The sequence below is a fragment of the Sphaeramia orbicularis genome, chromosome 6 (genome assembly GCF_902148855.1).
Source record: "Sphaeramia orbicularis chromosome 6, fSphaOr1.1, whole genome shotgun sequence".
Classification (NCBI taxonomy): Eukaryota; Metazoa; Chordata; class Actinopteri; order Kurtiformes; family Apogonidae; genus Sphaeramia; species Sphaeramia orbicularis.
In genome coordinates, this window is record NC_043962.1 from 24,052,836 (window position 1) to 24,078,399 (window position 25,564).

General features: G+C 40.1%; 1 protein-coding gene across 2 annotated transcripts in view; it reads left to right on the forward strand.

Moving 5' to 3' along the window:
* The window catches only part of furinb (furin (paired basic amino acid cleaving enzyme) b), an 85,322-nt gene that overhangs the window by 51,810 nt on the left and 7,948 nt on the right, over positions 1–25,564 (forward strand). For both annotated transcript variants that reach the window (XM_030135885.1, XM_030135886.1), the window contains exons 5-11: positions 230–358; positions 488–564; positions 14,519–14,607; positions 17,160–17,332; positions 21,989–22,201; positions 23,743–23,843; positions 25,452–25,555. In XM_030135885.1, coding sequence (XP_029991745.1) covers positions 230–358; positions 488–564; positions 14,519–14,607; positions 17,160–17,332; positions 21,989–22,201; positions 23,743–23,843; positions 25,452–25,555 — 886 coding nt within the window. The remainder of the gene's footprint in view (positions 1–229; positions 359–487; positions 565–14,518; positions 14,608–17,159; positions 17,333–21,988; positions 22,202–23,742; positions 23,844–25,451; positions 25,556–25,564) is intronic.

The window sequence follows — 25,564 nt, forward strand, 5'->3', positions numbered from 1 at the left end:
ATGCATTAAAATTGGATTTTTAGTGTTTACGACCCACCTATGATCTTCCAGTGCTAGCTTGGTGGGGGGGTTTTTTAGACATTTTCTGCTCTGATTTATAACATTTTGCAATGGGTAAAAGGTCTTTGGATATGATTTAAGATAGTGTTAGGCTTTATCTGTGGGTTTGTCTGGGAAGTGTCAGTCACAGCAGATTGACAGCTGAACAAAAGCCTTGTGTCTCCTCCAGTCTGCCCCAACCCATCAGGACCTGAATACCAAAATAGCCTGGGCCCAAGGCTACACAGGAAGAGGTGTGGTGGTGACTATCTTGGATGATGGAATTGAAAAAGACCATCCTGATCTCATCAATAACTATGTAAGTACAGATCCTTCGTCTGACCACTGAGTAGCTTTTTCCACTTACAGTTGTGTTGAGACGAGAGCAGTAAGATTAAATCATAACATGAACATGAAAATGTTATAATTAGTTTCTTTCTCCCTCAAGGATCCCGAAGCAAGCTATGATGTAAATGATGGAGATGCTGACCCTCAACCACGATACACACAACGAAATGAGAACAGGTAACTTGGCAACCACACACAGCAATCTGGCAGTAGCATAACCAGGAATTGATTATAATTGCTCCAAAATGAGCTTTCAGACTTTTTATGGAAACTTGGCAGAAGCATAGGCATAATTCATTTCACTGGAAGCGTGAGCATGGACACCCATGACCTGTGAAATAATAAAACTACAATTTACTATTAGTAGTTTCATAGTGAATGAAAAAATAGCACATATATGACATTTGGTCGAGAGCTTTTGGCTTGACTATTTACATTTGGAACACAGTTATATAAAGCATGAAAGCATTGATGCTGTCTTAAAAGACTTTTTTTGTTTACTTCAGAACATAAGCCAAGCTGTTCTAAACTGCATTTCAAGGTCCAGCCCATGCAGGCCTACAGACACTTTGGCACTTATTTGCTGCTAATACAAAACTTGTTTCCTTGCCCTTGGTAATTCATGCTCTTCTCTTCCAGTCTTTGGTGATCGCATTAAAACATGTCTGCCCCAATTTAATGATGGAATACAAAAGCTCTAGTGAGGGTGAATCCTAAACCTTCATCCCCTTCCTGATTCTGTTTCTCCAAACAGTATGGTCTTTTGCTTTTGTTCAATCCCTCCGGAGCAGAGGAGAAGTAGCACCCCGCCTCTGAAATGCACAGCAGGATTTGTTTCAAATCTCCATTTTTCTGGGATGGTTGCCACTAAGTCTTTTTTGTAGTTGTTTGTTGTTTCTTATTCTTATTTATTTTGGTTTCAAAGCACAGCATCCACTTGCACTTGGTCAGGGGGAGGAACTAAAGTAGCTTAACAAGTTTTCATGAGATTGTAAAAGCTCTTGTATGAAAAATAGATTCACAACTGTGCTGTTCTTTAGATTTGAACTTTGAACGTTGTTTATCTCTGTAAACCACCGCATACAGGTAGATTTTTCTTCTCTCCTCCTCTGAATTGTGATATATTCATATCCAGCTTTTATTCATCTCAGAAGTGGTTGGCATCAGCAGCTTTTTGCACAGAAGCCTTGTTTCTTGTCCTTGCCGACAACTCGGGCAGCCATGCAGAGCGACCCGTCGGTGTAAAGTAGATCCCACTCTGTCCTGCTGATGGAACAAAGCACTACTGGGGGGGAATTACTCCCTGCTTTGTGTTCACCTCAGATCTGCAACTGCACCGTACTATTGCACCAACACATTCATATACACACACAGTGCACGCATATGTACACACTCTACTACCCACGTCAGTTAAATTACCTGTGCAATTATCTTGAAGTAGATTTATGGACATGCAAGGGTGTGTCTTTTTGTCCGCAGCGTGGAGCTACAGCGACTAAAGTGACCTATGGACAAATTATATCCAATGAGTTGTGTAAATCAAACCAGAATAATACAGGACGACAGTAAGTAATGCACTCAACCCCCTCACAATGAGATTGTATGAATATATTCATAGGAAACAAAAACCAGACTAGAATTGGAGGCGGGCATTTTCCATAGCCACTTCATTTCTACTGATGACACACAAAGCTGATTTTTTTTTTCTACAGACAATTTCCAAAGAAACGATGGGTAGTCTCGAGTTGGCAGGTCTGTTGAAGAGGCTAAGTTGAAGGCTGGCCAAGCAAGAAATCCATTTGTGCTCAATCAAAAGAGAGTGTTTTTTTTACCCCTGCTTTCCTACACTTATTTTCATATATGTCAGCTTGTGATGGATGTAAGCATGGATACAGTGCAAAAGATAGCAGAATTGATTTCACCTCTGGTGCATAAACTAGTAGCCTTTCTGTCAAGAGAGCAGCACACTAGATATAATTCTTACCATGGTGATGGAACTGTCAGTCACAGCTTTTTAAGAGTCAGAAATGTCAACAAGATAAACATGTTGTAGTTTATGTGAAATTCCAGAAAATAGCTTATTCAAGGTTTGGCAATATGATGATAGATATTGTCCTCGTGTAGAAATTTGGCAATACCATCTCCAATGTGCAAGCTATCCCTCAATATCGCTGGCTGTTTAGAAAATGAGGGTTGAATTCTCTCATGATTTTGTAAGTCTCGTGTGATCTCATAGTGTCATGAATCCAACTGCCTCCCAAGGTGACATAATTTGGGCAGCAGGACTACTTAGCACTTATTCACATGATGTGAGAGTGGCAGTTGGTGTAGGAGATGCAAGTCGTAGCTGGTTTTCCAATCGCCACAGAGGAAGAGAGTGACAAGAAAACATGGAGGAGGAGAGTGAAAGTGAAATTGTAAATACAGAGCAGGAGGCACTGCAAACGACCCAACATGAGGGAGAAGATCTTGTGTGGGTGCTACTTCTGTTCTGTGGACATGGTTTGGATTTAGAAAAACCAAGTGTTGTCTCGTGTTTTGTTTGTATGGAAGTTCCAGATAAAAGAGGAATAAAAGCAAATGTGATGAAGCTCATATGCTAAGTTTCTTTTGGCCATACTAGCCACTGCTCATTTTGTTGTTTGTTGTTTTAAAAAGAACCTTGTCCCTGAATTACACAGAATAATCTCTGGCACCACAGTGTTTTGTAACTTGCAGAGATTTCTAAATCAATTAATCAAACTATTAATTATTTGAAGTCAGTAACTTAGGGCTGGTAACTCTTTATGTTTAGAATCCTGGCTGGGTGAAAGGATAAATTATTATCAACATGTTGGGCTTTGTCTATAACTTACATAGATTGACTTATTTATTTTTACTTGACAGGGAAACACCGTGCTTTTCTATTTTGACAATAGAATAGTTTCCCTTTCAAATATATGTACAATGGTTGAAACAATTATTAGACCATCAAAACTCCTCAAAAACAATGGTTATGCAATCAAGTACTAACTCCTGTGTGTATCATGTGACTAAAACAGACAGGAAAGAAAACATGGAATGCCTAAAAGCACTGTTTTTGTCATTACAATGCCATAGCTATTGATGTAAGAACTGAAGTGATTTTGGTTATTATCAAGAAAACCATGGAAGGTATCAGCTCTTAAATTAAACTCTTATGACGGCTAAAATTTGCTTAGAGGTCTTATTTTTGTCTTTGTGCATAAGAAATCAATCTAAGTGAATCCCCAAAGGAACTTTGTGTTGGTAAATGCAAGTTCTGCAAATGTACAGGATTTCAGTTCTGTTCAACATGTTGATGGTCATATGAACTATGTTTTCAGCTCAAAAATGTCCAATTTCATCACAATTAATGCTATATTTTCATGTCACAAATGGCCAAGTTATATTTTAACTGAATTTACCTGAAAAACAAATATTCTGTTCTTTTAGATTCACCAGTTTTTGTTACAAGATTATAGACTACATATCACATGTTTTATTTTTCCAGGTTCAATATGGAGTATGGTGCTGATCCATCCTGCTTATGTTACGCCAATACATACATGAAGAATGTCACACATCACTTTTTAAATCAACAGTTTTCTAATAATAAGCATTTTTATAAAGAAATAACAATTCTATATTGTTATCCACTCTTTAGTATGCTGATAAACTATACAATAAACAATTCTGATCCTAGTTTTTGCACAGGGATCATTAGTGTAAACGGTGACATGGCTGCCGAGCATCAGTATGATGGGATCACATGGGGTCACATCCGTCCACTGACACATTTTGTGTTTTTGTGTCAGCTGTTATTGTTTTAGATCCACAATACTAACATTTATGAATAAGAGGAGAATTAGCAATAGTGAGTCTATAAGTTTACTCCTAATAAAGTACTGGTACTGATCAGATCATCATGGGTAATGTCACGTCCGTCCACTGTCACGTCCGTCCACCAGCAAAAGTTTTCACACACACGTGCTATTCCAAATCCAATATTTCTGAAAATAGAGCTTCCACTGTCAAATAATATCAGTAGTCTGTGCACAAATGGATTAGCATTATTTCAACACAGTTCTATGCATTTATGACAACTTTTTTTTTTTTTTTGACAAAAATGGCCACTCATTTGACCCCCTAAGTAAAGTTTAGCCGATGAGCTATTTTTGTTGATATCATTATATTTGTCCAAACAAATGTACCTTTAGTTGTACCAGGCATTAAAATGAACAAGAAACTGAAGAAAACAAGGGTGGTCTATAATATTTTCCATGACTGTATATAGAGTATCCAACGTGTGTTTTTCTCTTAGTACATACATATTTATGTAATCAAACATGACAAATCAACCTCTTTACCACACCCTCTGCCTCAAGCATGCAAGGCTTTTTCTGTCCCAGTAACTCTCCTGTGCTATTACCTCCTGAAGGGACCTTGTCACGGGGGTCTATTAATTGAGATGCACACTCCAGCACGATAAGACTGCATAGTGACAGCCTTTATTAAAAAAAATGATTGGCATGCAGCACAGACTTGTGTGTCCTTCAGTTGAAACCTACACCATCAGCTCCAGAATACTAACATGCCTGAAACTCACGCCTAAAAGGAAGAAGCAAGAGAGGCAGTGGCTAATCAGGGTGATGGCATTGAAAACACCACGACAAGTGTTTGAAAGCGCCTCTCACCCTCTCAGATTTCATTGTCCTTAATGGCAAATGGCTGTTTGTTTCACCAACTATAGAAGTGCATCTTCAGCAGAACTGCAGTACACTGGATGGGAATGTGGTGAAAGCTTCGACACCAGTTTCCTGAGGAGAGCATATGCCTGTAGATTCATTTAAATCTAAATTTCTGATGACATTAGTCAAAGTTGGGTAGGCAGTCCCTGCATTTAGTTAACTGAGAAAAACACTGCAGTTGTTTAAGAGGAAAGTAGTAGTGGGCTTCAACAGGATATTTTATGTATTTTCTAGAAATGTTTAAGAAGCTTATAGAGTCTAAAAAACAGCAATGGAACCAGTAGCTGTAATTAAAGACTAAGAAATGCTTTGCACGGGGTTGAATTAATTTTCTGTTAGAATTATAGTTGATGGTATCACTAGCCTCTTTAGTCAGTTAATGCGTTGTGTGTGTGAATTATAAAGATATGCATAGGTAAGGGATCTGTAAAAAGATGAATACAACATGCTGCTGCTCTATTTCTCAATGCATTTCTGCTTAATAGATCACTATTCTTCATCAAGTCATTTTTGCTGATTTGACAGATTTATAGTTAATCAGGCTGTGAGTTTACTGACTCTGCAGGGATATGTTTCTCCAACTTCACCACCAACTGTTTATTTAAAAACATTCTTGTGCCTCTGTGGAGTATTTCATTTAGTTCAGCAACAGTAAAGAAATCCTAGTCCAATTTAAATTACAACTGCAACCTCAGAAAAAGAGAAATTGGAAATAGCGTTAAATACTTTATGAGGGCACAGTGTATTGGGTCAGATAAAGACAGAGAGGCAGCTTAAAACATATCTGATTTAAATATGAGGATGCAAATGAAAGCAATCCCGGTGCTCTGTAAATCCGGCCCGGCCTTACATGCTGTATAGCACATGCATTGTCTGCAGCCATGCAGAGGTGATAAACATGTGCTGTCAAAGGAGCGATACAGGACAAATCAGATTGAAGGAGAGAAGAAATCAAAATAGATGGCTTCCTCCTGTGTTGTCTGCTTTAGCTCCTCTGTTACAGTGTTTTACACAGCAGGTTCCTCCTGCACTGCTATGACTTTACTGGTGACACACTTCAGATGACAGCGTCAAATAGAATCAGTATTCCTCTAGCAACCGCTTGCTCTCATGTCAAGTATGTTTCTGACATTAAAAAAAAATTATTATTTCTCAAAGGTTGAACGAACAGAAGTTTTGAAAGAGACAAACTTTCAGCGTGGTATTTTTTGTGTCTGAATAGCAGACATTTTTTCCGCTATTGTAAGTAGTATATTCCATCCAACCAATAAACATACAAAATCTACTTTAATGAAGAGTCAACATACTTTAATAACAGAGAAAGTTGTGTAAGCATTATTATAAGACTCCATTTGTCATCATTGAGTCCAACACCAGACAGTTTAACTTAAGTTTTCTCAGACTCTTAATGGGCATTTGGCAGTGGGAATGGAGAGAGAACAATAAAAACAGAGTGAGTGTAGGGAAATGTGCACAAAAAATATTTACTCTGGCCCCCATATGCTGCAGATAAAGGACTTTCTCTGTTTACATTGAGCTTATCAATTATTGCTTACAAAGCGCGCCACCGTTTGTCAAACCTGAATTATGTAATTCTGCTTCCCCGTGTCTTGTTTATATTCTGGAGGGGACAGTTTGTTTATTTCCATGCAGCAAGGCAGAGAGGTGATGTTGGCAGGAACCTCACTCCTGCACCCCATTCTGCCGGCTTTCTTACTGTTATTAGTTTTGACAAAGGAAAGGACACTGTAGTAAAAGCTGGTGTTTTGACTTATTTCAGCAAGGTTCAGCCCATGGCAATTGAGGGTGGTGGTCCTAAGTCAGAGCCAATTTTACAAAGTATTACTGATCACCTGGAGGTACTCAATATCCCCCTTCTCACTTGTCTAGGTAGACTTGAATAGGACATTAAAGCCGCCATGTCAACACTGTGTTCAGCTAAGGCCATGTCCACACAAAACTGTGTCTTTACGTACCCGATCTTTTCCTTTGTCATTTTCAAAAAAGTGCTCCGTAAACATGGAGTCATTTCAGGAAATATCTGCGCTTACGCGAAACCACTGAAAATAATGTAATACAAATGCCAGGCCTGTACACGGCGTTGTAATGCTCTTGTAAAAAACGGAGAAGACATGGAGCATGTGCGTGGAGCAAAGCTTACGTGGTTCTACCAGGTGGGATCCAATATTTCCTCCTGGTTGCCCCTCTCCGTGGTAGATCCAAGAGCATGTGGTAAATATTGTTAGCTATGTTGTTTGTTGCTCATTGTAATGAAAGAGTAGCCAAAGATTTTGATTCAATATTTCCAATAAGCTCAATAGCAGTTGTTGGACGAGCACTAATCTGTAGTCCACCATTGTAGTTGTTGTTGTTGTGAAGGGGCATCCTGCTTCTGGGGTGAAAGGTTAGAGAAGTGGGGCTATGACGTCATCGTTTAAGAAAAGGTGTGGTTGGGTTGTACAGACGAAGATGCGAAACAGGCATTTTCAAATTTATGCACTCTGGGACCTGGTTTCAAAAAGTTGCAGTTTCAGTGACAGTTTCGTGTGGACGAAAGGCCTATCTGATACGAAACTTTTGCATATACAACCGAAACTGTCTTCATATGGACAGGGCCTTAGACATGCTTCATAACAATAAGCAGTGTTTTCTTTCCTCCCCTTAAGTTTCTTTCATTGCTTTTGGAACAATTGAAATCAGTGTAACGTTCTTTATTGTTTGGCACACTGAGTAAATTGTTTTCACTAACTCCCTCTGAGCTACTGTGGACCATCTCATTGTTTTCATTTATGTCTTTTTCAGATACCTTATCATTGGGGAATGGTCATTTCAAGCACAACAGCCCCATTAAAAAAAAGTTTATTTCCTCTCTGCTGCAAGTGCTGCCTTCAGCAGAGTATTAAATATTCTATTCATAGAGGTACACAGACCACCCACATTTGTGCATTCAAGTTACATAGAATGAAGATTGCATGATGACAGGTTTTTACCAATGACATGTTTCCTTTGCTCTTTGTTTGTTTATCAGTGGGATTACTCAAAGCTTCTGCACTGATTTTCTTGAAACTTGATGGAAGGGTGGAGCAGTGCACTGTTAGAGTCTAACATTTCAAGATAGTCTGTTTGATTGAAATACTTCAGAGTGCCCTTCTAGTTGTATAGAAGTAAGTAGAAGCAATCTAAAATGAATGTGGTTCTCAAAGCAGAAACATCAGAATCTGGAATTTTAAACAATCTACTCTGATCATCATCTCTGCAAGAATGGCAGCAGCATGTCTTTGGTAGGCCACACAATAAAGAGATCTCCACTTCACACACCAGTGTAACCATTTGAACAGACCTGCCTCAGGCCACAGCTGAGCTGAGCAGAAAATAGCCTAATCCTTTTGGCAGCTCCAAATAACAGACCCTATTCAGTCCTTCTAAAAACAGATAGAACCCAACAAAGCAATGTCAAGAGACAGATTCCACTGTTTAGCCAAGCAATGGGTTAGACATTGGTTACACACTGATGCATATTTAAACAGGTTCATATGTTCTCTATACACTGCAAACAATACAGCGTGAGTATGTGTGGTCTGATGGAGCTATAAACAAAAAGTCCCAGTACAAATATCCTCTATTTCTGTGTGAAAAATAGTTCTGTGTTTGTGTGGACAAATGCTTTGCTTTTTTTTGCTCTATTTCAGTTTAATATCATACTTTACAGCTTCCCCACGATGCTTATGTTACATCCAAGGTGCCTTACAGTTAAATCAAAGAAAAAAATCAATGACTTTTTATATTCTGTGGTTTCACAGTTTCAAGTTCAGAGGCATATTTGTTAGACCTATTGTTTACATCATCCAGAAAATGCCAAGACAATGTCTTGACCAAATATGAAGCTGAGGTCCTGAGAAAAAGAGATAAATGCATTACCTCGTCCTGTCCCCTTGCTCCTTCTGATAAGATAAAGAGGGGTCACATTGACTGTGTGAATAGTGTGTCTGTAGTTCAACAGCCTTTTATCAAAGCTGTGTTTGAGCTTCATTGGGTCTTTTCTAGATAACTTTTCTTTTTGGTCAAAGCTTGTAGCATTTACTGTCTCAAAGCTTGCATACTAATGATTTATCTACTGTGACTGTTTTCTCTCAGAGAAGAGGCTACACTGTTTTGATGTTTTCCCATGTCTTGCATATAAAATTTTAATTTCTTACTGTTTTAAAGCACGCTCATGCCTGACCTCACTGTGTCATCAAGTGTCTGTCACTCTTTTCCATCTTTTGTAAAAGGATAAAGAATGGAGGCATTCAGTAAAGTCAAATAGTTTAATTTCATGGACATTCGACACATAAAATTGTGGCTTTGTCATAAACCCTTTTGTCTGCTTTGGCACATCTAAGCCTCCCTGGATATATATTAAGCTGTCTGGCTGTTTTAGCCGAATTCCATCCAGGCCAATCACTCACTCACACACGAACACACAGGCATGCATGTGCACATGCAGATAGTATTCAAAGCAGCTGCATCTTGATGCTTATGGCCCCTCTCTAAATGTCTTCCCAGGCCTCTGGCTCACAGTTCAGTCTGCCCATCCAGATTGAATCCCCTGACTGGCATCACATCTGTGGCCCCAGCTCCTTGGCTTAAAGATATGTGCTGTCTGGAGCATGAAGGCCTTTTACAATACTGTGGAGGAAACAATGCATGTGGAGATATTTACAGTTGAAGGCTTTTCAGACTTCATGTCATATTATCAGGTTTCATGACATGTCTCATTAAAACAAAAAAATGTACGTAGCTCATGAAATGTTAAAAATAGCACACATCAGTGTTTCAAGTTAAACTGTGGGTTGTCAAGGCACAGAAAGATTGTTTCCCAGCTGTAGTCTGACATCGTAGTTGGTCTTTTTATTTAAAGTTTAAACACAGTGTTGCAGTGGCTCAGTGGTTTGCACTGCAGGGCTTTTCTGTGGGGTAACTGCATGATGTACTCACATTTGTGCATGTTTTCTCCAGGTACACGTGTGTCCCAGTTGATTAAAAACATGTATTTTAGGCTAATTCTCCACTGGCTCCTCCTAATAGTTAGCTTAGGTTAAATGCAGAGGACAAATTGGCCTATGGGAATCAGTAAGGATAACTTGAACACAAGCTGCTGACAATTCACACTTAAAGTTCTATTTCCAGTGCAATGCAACAGAAAATGTCTGCACAGTGGAAGCATGTAATATTTTTAGCCAAGCCATCTGGCTGGCCACAGTGCTGACTCTCTGTTTCTGCCCAGTGTGCATGGTTGCAGGCTCTCTGGCCTGTGTGTTAAAGTGAACTGAAGAACGTGCCCCCATTTAAAATTAGGTTTGTAGAGTCCAGTGTTCTGAAGCAAGAAAGTAGGAAATGTGACTCATAAATTGCTTTTGAATGTGACAAAATTCAGAGTGAACCAAAGTGCAAAACCTAATCTTGTATTTATCATTTATTTTATGGTCATTTTAAAAAATGCAGCTCATTTAGTTGAACCTGCAAAAGCATTAACACAGTGAAGCATTGACCTCTGTTAAATGACACAGTGGTACTTCGTGTCCTCCATGTCTTCAAGTCTGTGCTTTATCTTTTATGTTAAGGTGCAGTAAAATATATATGCAGCAGGTTAAATGGGGCAGGATCTGTCCGTAGCACATATCTGATCATTAAACAGTACTACCACTTGGCATCTACCGGCACATAAAATCATCTCACTCATCCTTTTCTTCCCGGGGGAAAAAAATGTATTGTTTACATGCCAGTCACTAACAGGAGGGCTGAGAGGAGGGGGTGAGTGACAGTCACCATTCACCACCCACTCTGCCGCACTTCAGCACATAAAAACATGATTGATATGTGTAGACGAGTTTGTAGAGGCAGTCAGTCAGTTGTCAGTGGCACAGTGGTGAGCTAAAATGTAATAAGTGGGCAGGTCTGTGGCCTTTAATACTTTGATTAAACAATAGAAACTTACTTAAAGATCTTCTCACTACTTTACTAGCAGACAGAGATTTCCTAATGCAGAGAGATCAGCATAAGCAAAATCTAATTAACTAAGCCTGTGCCTCATGCCTCAAGCTTTTTCATATACGTGATGGTTATTTAATAGTCAAATAGATGAGCTGATTTGTATATTGCAATGATTATCTCATTCTTATAAGATCATTGCATTAGTTGGAAATATACTTAGAGCATAAACTGCTACGTTACTGTCCCCTTGCGATTGCTGCTAAGAAGTGGTCTTGTACAACTGATCCCAGTTTAACCCCTGAGTGCATTTAATCGCTCTATTGGGAGTCGTCACGTCACCATTGGCTGCTGCCATTAATACAAAATGAAATAAGCTAGTTAGTAGTAATATAAAGTGCTTTAACCTCTTGATACCAATGATATGCTTTTAATTGCTTTTCTGATGTATTATACCTCGCCATATGTTGTGCCACGGTCGTTGTGTAAGGGCATATCTGTCAGTGAAAAATAAGTCCTGTCAGGAGAGTTGATTGCTTGTTTGAAAATCACTTTAATGCTTGTAGTTGCTGACAGCCCAGGTCATGTAATAAATGATTTGTCAGGAAGTTACATTTTATTGCAACCTGGGTTTATTTCACTTTCCTTCTTGTTCTTTGAAATAGTAAACAAAGAGTTCTATAGAACAAAAGGGGGAGGAAAATGAATCAGACAGAAAACAAAAGTAATCCCTGGTTTAAATTTGTTAAGAGTGAACAAATCTGAGAATTAGCAGGTGGGTAATATATCACAGCTCTACTCAGAGTCTAATCAGGATCCCAGCCGGAGGCACAGCCGTGCTCTGACCCTGTGAAACGACTTTGTCCTCTGCCTCATCATCGGGGAGGTGGGGAGATCAAAGAGGAAGTCATTTTTGGCTCTTCCAAAACAATACTGTGGATGTAATTAGCTTTGTTCCGATAACATTCACACAGCACGTCCCAGAAAAGGGTGTGAAAATGTGCACCTCGTAATCAGATATCTGCACTGTAATCAGGAGACGATCTTAATGACCTGTGTTAAATGCCAAATGCTCTTTCAGTTCCATCCATTTGCATCCTGATCACATCCACTGTCACGCCAGAAATCTATTGAACAAATTTAACGAATGATTACCTTTTTGCCTCAAATGATACACAGCTACAGAAGTTTCACTTCAGACTTTTTCTTGTCTTTTGAAGAATCTGATCTTTAGTTGTTTGGGGGAACTGGGCAGTATTCAGTGGTGAAGAGTTGGCGTTTTTGATATCCAGGCAGTACTCAATAGGGAATCTTCCTGTTCTCTGAAACTCAAGACAGTTTTAAGGTATTAATGAGAGACTGAGTGAATTATTCATGTGCATTGATAACATCTCATTTCTAATGTGGATGGCCTGTGGCCTTTGACTGCCAAGGTAAAGTTAGTTTTAGACAGGTCTTTGTGTTTGTTCCCTAGTCTCACTTCACTCATTTTTATTTGAAGATCTTGCAATCCTGTAGCCTGTGCAACCATAGGAAAGATTTCCAATATTTTCTCTCAGAAATTGTGAAAGGAGCAGCTTACCAATGTGGCTGTGTTCAACAGAAAGGGGATTGTTAAATCCTTTTTTCCTTCACTGTAGTCACAGATACATATATTATTTTTTTATTTGCTTTCATACAATGTAGAAGAACCATTCACTCAAACAAAAGCCTACAAATGATAATAAGAGAGATGCATTTTTTTTTTAAAATCTTTCAGCTGGGTCATGGGGGTCTCTGGAGCCTATCCCAGCTACCTATGGGCGAAGGCGGGGTACACCCTGGACATGTCACCAGTTCATTGCAGGGCTGACATATAGAGACAAACAACCAATCACTCTCACAATCCCACCGATGGGCAATTTAGATTAGCCAGTTAACCTATCAGTGCATGTCTTTGGATGATGGGAGGAAGCCGGAGTACCCGGAGAGAACCCACACAAACATGAGGAGAACATGCAAACTCCACACAGAAAGGTCCCACCCCCATCGACTGGTGTTGGAATCAAACCCAGAACCTTCTTGAGGATAAAGCGGGTTCAGATAATGAATGAATGTTTCAGATAAGTATTAATACTTACTAGATTAGTTAGTATAGAGTAGGGCTGCACGATGTTGAAAAAAACTGACATTGCAATTTTTTTTAACCCTGCAATATATATTGTGATATGAAAAACTACTCAAAAGGATATAGCTGTGTGGTGGCGACGTAAATGGTCAAACAAATTAGTTGTTTCCTCTTGTGGCAGAACGCGTGTTTCCATATCTTCCTTCTTGTAACTGAAATAAATCCAAATAACTGATGTTGCTTTTCTTTTTGTCACAAACTCTTTGTTTTCTGTGATTTTCTCTTGTTCGTTGCTGATTTTTCAATGTTGTTACCAGCGACTCACTCCATGTGCAGGGGTGTGGTCTGCTTCAGCAAACTGATTAAGAACGATTGTGATTGGTGGATTGCTGCGTGCAGTGTGTGTCAGGTAGCCAGGTTGAAATTGGATAAGAACATGTCGAGTTCATTTGCCTCCTCTTTTGCAGCACCTGCGATGTGACTGTTGTGCATACGTGCATTGTGATGATGATGCTCAAATGATATATTGTGCAGCTCTAGTATAGAGTAAAGGAAACTCATTAAGTCACATTTAAAGTTTAGAGAATTAGTAACTAGAGAAAAAACAGATAATCTCTGTAATCAGGACTGTGATGTCACTTTGCACAAATGTTCAACTCTAACCAAGGCTGCACGATTTGGTGAAAAAGTCATATTGTGATTGTTCTGGGACATTTTTGTGATTGCAGTTTTGATTTATGTGACCATGCAGGTTATCAACATCATTTTGAAATGTGTGAAAATGTAAGCTAGTAGTCATTCAAAAAGTAACTTTAATTTACCTTTTTATTTTTCTGTCGGTTTCCATGGTATTGTCTATCACTGAATCCAAAAAACACCAGACACAAACAGCAGACCTTCAAATTGCAGCCTTTTGAGTTTCTATAATTGCACAAGCTGAGACTGTGATTCTATTAATTGTGTATCTCTACCTCTAACTGAAGTACACAACACCGACAGAGCCCTGGCCCCTTCATTCAGCGAGGAAAGCAAAGACGAAAAGAAATCTGTCAAGTGAAATCACCGAAACAGTAAAACCTCACAGAACCACTAGTGTTTCTGCAGACTGTTTTCAGAAGCACATCTCTGGCAGCCTTTACTTCAGCGGGTTATACACAATAACTGCCTTTTTAAACTGTCAGCGTTTGGTTGAGTTATTGGGATGTTTCTGCCTGATGCGTGAATAGCTTCTTTTTAATCATTCTGCGTTTCACATTTCAGCTCCTCCTTTCTTCATCTTTCACACTTCTATCACTTTCACTTCCAGACATGGAACTCGCTGTGCAGGAGAAGTTGCAGCTGCAGCCAGCAACGGTGTGTGCGGTGTGGGGGTTGCCTATAATGCTAAAATTGGAGGTGAGTGAATTGCCCCCCTGACATTATAGAAGTGTTTAATTAGATATACTAATAAAGGAAAGCCAGTTTTGTTGTTGTTAAATTAAATGTAAATGGCATAATAATATCTATATTCACACTTATTGAAATAAAAAATATATATATTGGTTTATTTATTTATTTTTTACACTAACACTGCTGAGGCTGAGGTTACCTTTATTCTGAAACCTGAATCACATTTAACCACCTCTCCAGTCTTTTTAAAGCACATTCTTCTTTTTTTTCTGAGCAGACTCCTCATTCTAAAACAGTGTGATTCGTCCTTCATCCATTGCTACTGAGAAAAATAACTTTTGACTATTCTCTTCAGGTTTCTCACTGGAAAATGTGTGGCTCACAGCTTTATTAAGACCGCTGCCTTTTAAATCGCCATTGATTTTCGCTTGACATAAAGATGTGAAGAAAAATTTTAGCAAGATAGAAGTATTACTGAGATAATAAATGCTGCCTGGGAACTGTGACTCAGTGGAGAAAATTATAGATTTAAGATTTCTGTCTGTGGGGACGAAGGGGATTAGCAAATAATGTTGATTTAAGCTCACACTGCAGCAAATATCATGGGGTTAGGTAATAGTTGAAATTGGCCTTTTAACTAAATTATCCATCTGTCTTTTGCCAATTAGATAAAAACAGTAGTTCAATATGTAAAGTGTTTTGTTCAGTCCTTTGTGACAGAGCAAACTTAATTTAGTATAACGCTGATGCCAAGGAAACTGAGCTCACATCATAACAGATGTATTTGAATCACAGGGTAAATCATTAGTCTGAAAAGAAACATTGCTTAAATAATGATAATAAAGCTGTCAATACATGCAGGTATCAATTCAAAGGCAAAGTTATTCGAGAGGCTCATTTGATTGCAACGTGAGATCACAAATTAAGTCTGAAAGGAGATTATTTATTTATTTATTTATTCCTTATGTTTTTTGGTCCCTTGGAAATGTTTGCATTTGATAAAGTGTGAAAAAGAGGCTTTTCGTAACTTTTGTCACAACACAATCTGTCAATGACATGATGGCAGCCAACAAGACTCAGCGGAGCCTGTGGAGCCTTGAGTGTTCCCATTCACAGATGTTACTCATAACTCTCCTTCTTTGTCTTCATTACCATTCATCTCCCAACGGAGAGGCGCGTTGGCCCTGTTCTCATAAATTACACCGTAGTGAATCTGTTCACGTCATGGGGTCAACAGATTGTTTTATAAACAGCTGTGATTTGCTCCCCAATACCAAAAAGTGTGTATGTGGACATGGAGGCACAAGCAGGCGTGTTTGTGCAGACTCGTAAAAAATAGGAATTCTTACTGAGAAATGATCAGCGATTAGTGTTAAAAACCTGTAATTGACCCTACTTGGCTCACAATGTGTTTTCTTCCCTGTGAGACTTGCCTTCCCTCTGCCTACACACACACACACACACACACACACACACACACACATAGCTGCATCTCTACCTGCTACCTCTAACTTCCAGAAGCTGCAGGGAAGTCGCACAGCGGCGTCTTAATAAGGCGTCGTCAAGCCGCGGGAAGTTGATGAGAATTGTTACGACAGTGATTACCATTACAGCTGCAATACCGTCTGCGCATAATGATCAGCGAGCAAAAACATTGCTCTTTATGTCACATGTTTAGCCCAGGTAAGTGCTTTCAGGCTACTCAATATTCAAACTCCTGTTACACAGAATACCCACGCCTGCAGAGCAATTACTCCCTCTGCTACAGATCTATTGGCACACACAGGTGCCCGTAGGTCCTGGCAGGTTGTCTAAAACAGATTATTGATACTTTAATGTGGATGTTATCAGGCATAGTTTTGCCTCTGAGGTCCTCTTTCGGTAATGGACCTTATTTGGCCATATTTGAGGGAGGGGGCTGTCATTTCACGCCTCTCTACAGCCATTAGTGTTGGGACGACTGATCTGAGGCTGCTCACTTCAAAGGTGCAGACAGGGCTGTGTTCAGGTATGATGAAAGGTGACATTTGGTGCTACCCTGTGGACATGAGTCTGCTGAAGACTGTAGAAACTATGTGCTTACTTACCCTATATGACTCTGTGTATGTCTTTATACTGATAGGATGCAGGCAACTTTTTTTGTCTTTGCTATAATAACCAGCTTGGTTTTTTATTCATGTAAAGGTAAAATAGCATGTGTCCATTGGAGCGGCACCAGTGGGCGATGCTTTGCTGTTACTCATTAAAACTGAAAGTCTGTGAAGTGTTTTGTTTTCTTTTTCTTTTTTTTTGTAGTTGCTGTTTCTCTTTCACTTTCTGTGGCAGAAGATAAAATAGAATAGTTCTTGTCCAATGTCTGTCTGTCTCTCTTTCTGACAGCTCTTTCTCCACTCTCTTGCTGTGCTTTTTCCCCTCACTTTCTGACATCTCTCCTCCCATCTGAAGCCCCAATACAAATGTTCACATTCTGCTTTCCATCTGTCGCTCTTTTCTGCACTGCTTTTTACATTTCTAGTTGGGGAAACTAACATGTGTTGCATTGCATGTTTGGTTTACAGGAGTTCGCATGTTGGATGGAGAGGTGACGGACGTCGTGGAGGCCCACTCTCTTAGCCTCAACCGTCAGCACATCCACATTTATAGTGCCAGCTGGGGCCCCGAAGATGACGGCAAGTCACTGGACGGCCCTGCCAAGCTGGCAAAGGAAGCTTTTCTCGAGGGAATCACCAAGGTCGGTCAGAGCAAAAACAGCCTCATCCCCCTATGAGCATGTGTCAGAATCTGGCATTTCGTGACCTGAACATTTGTACAAGAAAAGGCAGAAGTCGAGGTTGCAGCCTTTAGGTTAGCATCTTTGGGTTGACTTTACTAAGATATTAAACAATGGGATTTTTCTCAAGTGTCAGCATGTTGCATCAAAAGACATTAGCAGAACACAAAATGATAAATGTGAGAGGAGGGAAAATAGAAAAGGAGCTGCAGTCATTGATGCAGAACAATATTTGGATTCAGAGACTGCAGTAATTGGCGTATAAATGAAGGAAACTGCAGATTTTCTTGTGGGAAAAAAAGATTTATATATCACATCCCAGATGTGAAATGCTCCACATATCATGGTGCGTTAGTGAGGGGGAAATTGCCTGACAGCAGCACAACAGGACCTTTCTGGTTCAGCGTGTGTTCTTCTGGCAATAAGATAACCCCTGGCATTGAAGTGTTATCGTCTGGCCTCTATAACCTGCAGCAAAGGCAGCGTCAGGTCAGAAATTGGGCTGCAATGTTAAGGAGTATTAGCTGCGGCTTCAAGTCTAGTGTGACATACAGTGTGATTCAGGCGGCAATAAACACACAGTAAGAGCATTTTTACCCCACCTGCTAATAAGAGGTCATTTATGAGATGGAGACGTTCCAGTAGAAGCCCTCAAGGAAATTAAACAGATAATCCTTCCGAAAAAACAGCACGGCTCTAAATGAGCATGCTCATCTAAAGTCTCCGTGGGGTTAAAACGTGGTCCATTTCTGCAAGCAGAAACATGAAATTTCTCTGATTAACTGTGTCCCAAAATACACTGTTGAAACGGCGATGATAGGCAGGCAAGAATTGCAGTATCAAAAACAGAAATACTGGAACTGATGAAGTGACAGACCAGGCTGAAGAGCCAAGAGTAGAACAGACAAGCAAGTACATACAGTATATTTAACAAAAGGAGCAGCAAAACAGTCCTGCAGCCATCTAATGTGATGTGACAAAACATTTTTTTTGCGTGTTTGTGTGTTTAGCCTTGTGTGTTTGTGGGTGACTGAGAGAAAGGAGCGAACACATGGTATGCATCTGTTTTTTCCTCACCTTATTAATTTCTTCTTTGCCTTCCTCCACTACATTATTCATGTACTCTGTGTGGGATGTTCGAGAGGTCTCTGTACTTTCTTTTATCTGTTTCTTTACCATATGTATTTCTGTTTCTGTAACGTGCTGCAAATGGAATATGTTATCCACCCACTTGGTATTAACCAGTGGTAGTAGAAACATTAAAATAATTCTCTTGGACATAGTTTAATTTAAGATGTAAATTCATTCTTTTGATGACGCAGGGTAATTTAATGCAAATATCAGTCTCTTACAGTATATTGTACCTTACAGAAGAGTAGTGCTGAATGATATACCAGAACTTCCTCTACAGTGTGAATTTTTCATATGCCTCCATACTGAAACATAGCTGAAACAACAGCTGGAACAGTAGGCAGTTAAAAAAAAAAACTCCAGGAGTCGACTGTCAACCATGTCAACCATGTACTTTTTTTAACTAACAGTTGTAGTTTGATACACACCACTTAATAGTTTGTTTTGCAGTGTTATAAGAAGGAAGCAGTGTTAAACTTGCCAGCATTTCGGTTTTTTGCTTCATGTCAGTTTGCACAATCAAAATTCTGAAAGCATTTCATACAGACTGATGTCTTCACATATTGCATCATTTTGTGGGGCCAAGCAAATCCTGTATGGAAGAGGCGATGCTGTATGTAGTGTTCCTGCTCTCAAATATTTAAACATAACGCGTTGTGCACTTTTAATCCCCCTCAGCCAAATATAGTGTAAGATTCTGTTGAAAGTTACTGCCCTAAAATTTAGATTAGATTGTCTTTGTGTAAAACTTATTACATACATATTCGTATTTGAAAGTACTCAGATATTATAACTGCACAAGGCACAAGGCCATTGGACCTTGAAAAAGTAGGTCAAGGTCACTTGTTTTTAATAGGCTTCTGCTCCATGCTAAGATGCATTCACAGTATAAATTTGGTGCAGATATGTCAATGCATTCTACAGATAATGCGATTATGTCATTGAATGGACAGACAGACAGACGACAATACGATTACAAGACCCCTTCAGCCAGAAGTTGGCTGAGAGGTAAAAATGACCTAAAAATATCACCTGAGTGTTTAGAATGAAGAGGTCTGACGTCATGCAATGTTGTGGATTGTAGGGAAATGGGCCCAATCCCAATTCACCCCTAGGCTCCTCCCCCTTACCCCTACCCCTCCGTTTTGCGCGTACACGTGAAGGGGTAGTGTTGTCCCGATTCTCAATTAGACGGGGAGGGGAAGGGCTAAGGCGGAGGACTGTATAGACCTCAAAACGGAGATTTTTCAGAACCACACTACGAATGGAGGGGTAGGAGAAATTTCCCATAATTCTGTTCGAACCATTGGCAAGTTGCAGGTAAAGACAGCAAATAAGTGATGTGAAGTAATGTGATGAAAGAAACACACAAATGTACGTATTTTCTTCGTAAGCAACTTAATCATTTGATCGACCGTGTAATGACGTTTCAATGTGTTATTGATCACATTTCTACGGTTTATAGTTGATAGCTGCAAAAAGATGACCAAAGCCAATGGAACAGAGACGGTTACAGCAGCTGACGGCATGGTGAATACTTCAGGAAACAAAGTTGTCACATCTGTTCATAGCGACATCGATGACTGCTGATAACGTAACAGGTTACACAGGGTTGTCTCATTTCATAGGGGAATATTTCAACCCCTAACCCTTGCAGCTCCGTTTCAAGGGGTAGTGTCAAATGCAAGGACCAAGGGGTAGGGGTAAGGGGGAGGGACAAGGGGTGACATGAGATTGGGCCGTGAACTGAATCTGTTAATACTGACGGTCCAGGAGATTTATGTGACCACTAGAGGGAGTAGTGAGTCAAAGAAAGTTACAAAGTGAGAAAAGCTAGAAGCACTGTTTGTTGATCCACCGTTCAGCCTAAACTCTGACAAATTTGACTTAATTTGGATGTTTCCAAACAGATCTTCAGTGCAGTTACTGACAACACAAACTGTACAGAAAACCAGTGGTATTTGTGTTTTTACTGTGGTTGTTTTCTGTCTAAAAACAGAGCTAAACTACAAGAACTATAATGGAAACTATTGGCTGATGCAGCATGTTAAGAACAGACACAAGAAACAACCAGCTATGAGTTTTTTATCTCAAGAAGAAAACTTGAGGATACCATAATACAGGTGTGTGTGTGTAAACAATGAGCTTTATGCTTTATTTAATGAATGATACAGTCTGTGGATATATAGTGTGATTTGTTGCTGTTTTTTTTTTTTTTAATCCAAAGTGTGTTCTGTTGAGAGTTTGGAATATAATATTAATATAAATGCTGCATACAGTACAACCCCTTTAATCAAAGCCTTTGTTATACACACAGCAATATCTGACTATTTTTATTTTCTGTTATAGCCAGACAGTTAATCAAATCATAGTCATAATTGCATTGTCACCCTGCGCAGTCATAGAACTGCAGAAGGCTGTAATTTAAAGGTACAGATGTAAGAGGACTTAAGGTGACCTAATTGCAGAAATGAAAAAAAAAAATTATACAAAATCTCTGTTATATGGTGACATTTTGGATTTAGTGACACTGAGCAAAGAGGCACAGAGTAAAACATGGAAAATGAAATCCACAGTTATTGCAAAAGGACTTTTTAATCAAACCATGCAGGCGTATCCTCTGTACAGTCCTGACAGTAAAATAAACTGCAAACCTAAATACAGAGGGAAACTGGCAGAACAAGTGAGCAGTGAACTGATAATAATTACCAGGAAGTGTTGAAATACACAGCGTTATAAAAACACAACATTAGAAAAACTGATTAAACTCTATAATAACTTTAAGACTTGAAAAAAAGGACACTGTGGTTGTTTCTGCCCAGAGGCTATCACAGAGCAGCATTGCCCTGACTGCAGATGACCCACTGCCCTTTCTCTGTATCTCCTGCTTTGCCTCAGGGACAGTCAGCAACAACTGGTCAGTCAGTTCACTCCAGGCTATAATTGTATGCATGTTGAAAAAGAAGGTCAGCGGTGTAGGAAGGGGCCAAACCAACCTGTGCATCATCATATAAGCAAAACTTTCAAATCAAATCTAAATGCCACAGGTAACAAGATGTCGTGTTGACGATGCAAACGCACTAAAACAAGATCTTTAGCATTGTTTGACAGACAAGACGTAATGGGTGAGGTCTCATACGCTGTGTATTTTAGGAGATTGGAGCGTAAATCCTCCCTCTAGACATTATGTTGTCATTTATCAGACCCTAAATTATATTCAGCAGAGCAGATTCTGTAATTACATTTCCTCTGTTTGTTATCTGATGCTCAACTGCAATAAGTTGCCTGACATTATGATGTATTAATAAGAGTTGTGCCTACAGCAGTACAGTGTTTCTGGAGAAAACACGTAAGTGACAAGGCATTTAAGCGGCGAGACAAACGTCTTTGTCAGAGGCAATTTCTCACACTTCAGGCAGCTCTTGTTAGTCTAACTTATTCTGTTGTTGTCTGAGGCTTACGACTGTGTATGTTTTTATACCAAAGGGACGCAGCGGGCTCGGCTCTATCTTCGTGTGGGCCTCGGGTAACGGCGGCAGGGAACAGGACAGCTGTAACTGTGACGGCTACACCAACAGCATTTACACCCTGTCCATCAGCAGCACCACGCAGTCGGGCAACGTGCCGTGGTACAGCGAGCCCTGCTCCTCCACCCTCGCTACCACCTTCAGCTCCGGAAACCCAGGGGAGAAGCAAATAGTAGGTGTACACACACACACACACACACACACACACACACACACATACAGCGTCAGATTTTGTGTAGGATTGTTCTCATACCTTTTAACACTGTATAAATGTCAAAATTACAAAAATACTCATACGTGATCTAGCTTAAAACTTAGACTTTGCCATTATCAGTGAGCCAAAAGTTAATGCTGGAATGTATCCAATGTGAAGAGATTCTTTTTTTTTTTTTTTTCTTTAAATCAGAAATCAGGATCAAGCTGACGTAATCAGAGAACCTGATATGTATCATACAGTGAGCAAAGCTGACAAACACTGAGAGATGTCACACACTTGCTTCAAGCCGCTTGTCAGCTGAAGAAAGACATGCCTTAAGGACATAGAATAACATAAAACAACCATAAATCTGCCATTCCTGCCAAAATACACCAGAGGCATGCTGCAGGCAAGCAAACACAGCTCATCAATTGGGTGAAATTGAGCTCTTTTTTTTTTTTTTTTTTTTTTTTTTCATTTTAAAATAAACTGCTGCAACGGCTTTGTGCTACTGCTGCTGCTGACAAAAGCTGTCTTTTGTTGTTTCTGTGGGTGCATAAAATTGTGTTTTCGTCCAGGTAATCTTTTGTAAGTTGTTCATTTGTGTTTTGGGACACAGAACTGTGACTAGATGTGGTCATCTGAGGTTATGTATTTTTGGTAGCAAGAGAAAATTAGATTCTTAGTAAAGCACGTTGACCTTCTGTGCATTTTTTTTGTTATTCACCTTGGCTTGTGTTCACACCTGGAAAGCACAATATGTAGCTTACTGACAGTAGTATTGTCTCAATATTGTATAACTGAAAATGAGAAAGTGGTTGCTAAATAAAAAGCATGGGCAGATGATGTTTGTTTCCTCTAACATAATTCAACTTTTTTTTGTTATTTCACTGAAGTGCCAGGTTAATATGTTTGCCGCTTTGAACAAATTGCACTGGCAAAAGCACTAATCAGTAAATATATTTAACTCAGATAATGAAATATGGCAGTTGTCATGTGTAACAGCCTGTCCTCCCTTTGTTGATTCCTCTAAATCTTATACAAATAATGGCCATTAGTGCCGCAATCTGTCAGGCTTTGAAACCAAGAATCTGTGTGTAACTTTCACAGCTCGCCTTGCCTTCAGTCTGCTTGTCATTTCTGACGTGCCCCCATCGCATCCCAGACAAGACTTGTTAGCTTTCAGCCACTGGTAGAGGCTAACAGCAGAGGTACAACCGGAGTGTTAACATACTCAGTGTCTCTCATTCTCATCTCCTAATCTGGCTGGAGCTGATTTGGCTGATATTCACCACCCAGACTGTGACCCTTTGGCGGGGATCCACAGACCTGAGACTGAACCTACCTGCTGATCCTCCATCCCGCCTCCAATCGCCTCAGACAGAGCTCGCATTGTCCCCGGTCCTCCCTCCACTTCCCTCACCGTGAACTTATTCAAAGTGAAGCGGCAAACTCACTGTGTCATATTGACTGTGACACTCCCTCTTTATTTTTTCCCGTCTTCTCCTGTCTCCAAGGTGACCACGGACCTGAGGCAAAAATGCACAGACTCGCACACGGGGACGTCAGCGTCGGCGCCGCTGGCTGCTGGGATCATCGCTCTGGCTCTGGAGGCCAAGTGAGTGACAATGACACGCCGTCCTTCTACAGCTATTATTACAGTCAAACCAAGCCAATATGAATCTCACAGCTGGGAATAAAAAAAAAAAAAAAAAACAGTTTTTTTAATTTGTTATGCTCCAGTGGTACTTGAAGGTGGTGTTTGTGTGTTCAGATACATCATCTCCTGTCTGGAGATGCATGCACACATCTGGGATTCAGAGCTGGCCTAAATCCCGGCCCAGAAATTCTTTCCTCAGCAAATTAAGCTTTTGATAATCAGTTAATTAGCAAGACAAATCAGCTACTCCAGCCCACACAGACATCTGAATACCTGTAGGGCCGGCAGTGAAAATTTCAACTCGACAATGTCTCTCATTATCGCTCACTCAGGACTCCAGGTGTGACAATCCAAGTTTCTGTCAGCAGCTCTAATGTGTTCCATCACCGTCATATCTGTAGTCATATCTTGTGCGTGTTAAGTACCTCAATCATTCATCATAATTTTCCTAATGCAGTCATTAGCTGACGGGTGTCGTCAAATCCAGTGTTACACCACAGTCCGGTTTCAGATCGGTTATACACCCTCAGCGTCTGTGGGTTTATCTCAGCACCCGTCACAGCAGAGCAGGGCGCTGACTGACAGAGCGAATGTTGACACCATGTCGCCTATCTCACACTTTCAACACTAAACTGGAGTCTGCACCCCCTGCCCCCCTCCCTTTCCCTTTCCCCTTCCCCTCTGACAGACAGCAGTAATAACATGGTAGCTACTTTATCAGACTGGGCCCACACTGGAATTCAAAGAGATGGAATCATTTAATAGGCAGGGTGTTTTGGCTTACTGGTGTTTTATTATTTTATTATTTTTCCCCCCCTTTCACTCTCGGCTGAGGTGACATTGAGTGGAAGGGGGATCTTGTCCATTAATAACACATGAGAGGATGTGAGATGTGAATGCTGATGTGAGAGCAGCGGAGGTGATGCACCACAGTGCAATTCTCTGTTTCTATTTCTGTCGTCTGTGTCGCACTCAGTGAGCAATGTGATTCATGGTTTGATTATCACACCGTCTATTCCTCACTGGTGACTCAAAAAAACTTCTACTCACAATACTCCTGCCCTGTTTCTCTTAATAAATCCATATTAAAGACAAAATTTTATTGACCTACTGTGTGGAAGGTGACCCCACTTACCAACCCAAGACTTTATTAGAAAGTATCATTACAGACACAATGTTCACTGATTTACTGTGTTCCCTGACCTTTCAACACAGCGGGTTATAATGTACCTTAATAGTTACATTTTACACCGATGTTAAAGCCCTAATGTGTACCTATATTTCTGTTATGGTTGACTGATATATACCTCAGGGCATCCTCGGTATAATCTTTCCAAACAGTGCGGACGTCCTTGCTCTATATGTTCAGCTGTATCACATTCCAGGTGTGTCTAAAGACTCCTGACCTTTTTCATCTCCTCTTGCTCCTCACATTTCCTGCGCGGTATTGTTATACAGTTGATGTCAGCGAAACCTGACTGTTCTCATAACGTGCATAATCTAGAAAGTAATACGTTCCCCCTGTCAGCAAGTCAATACATGTCCGCTTCCCTGTGTTTTTTCCAGTATGAACCTGACCTGGAGGGACATGCAACACCTGGTGGTGAGAACATCCCGGCCCCAACACCTCAGCGCCGGGGACTGGAAGACCAACGGAGTGGGGCGCAGAGGTAAAAGAA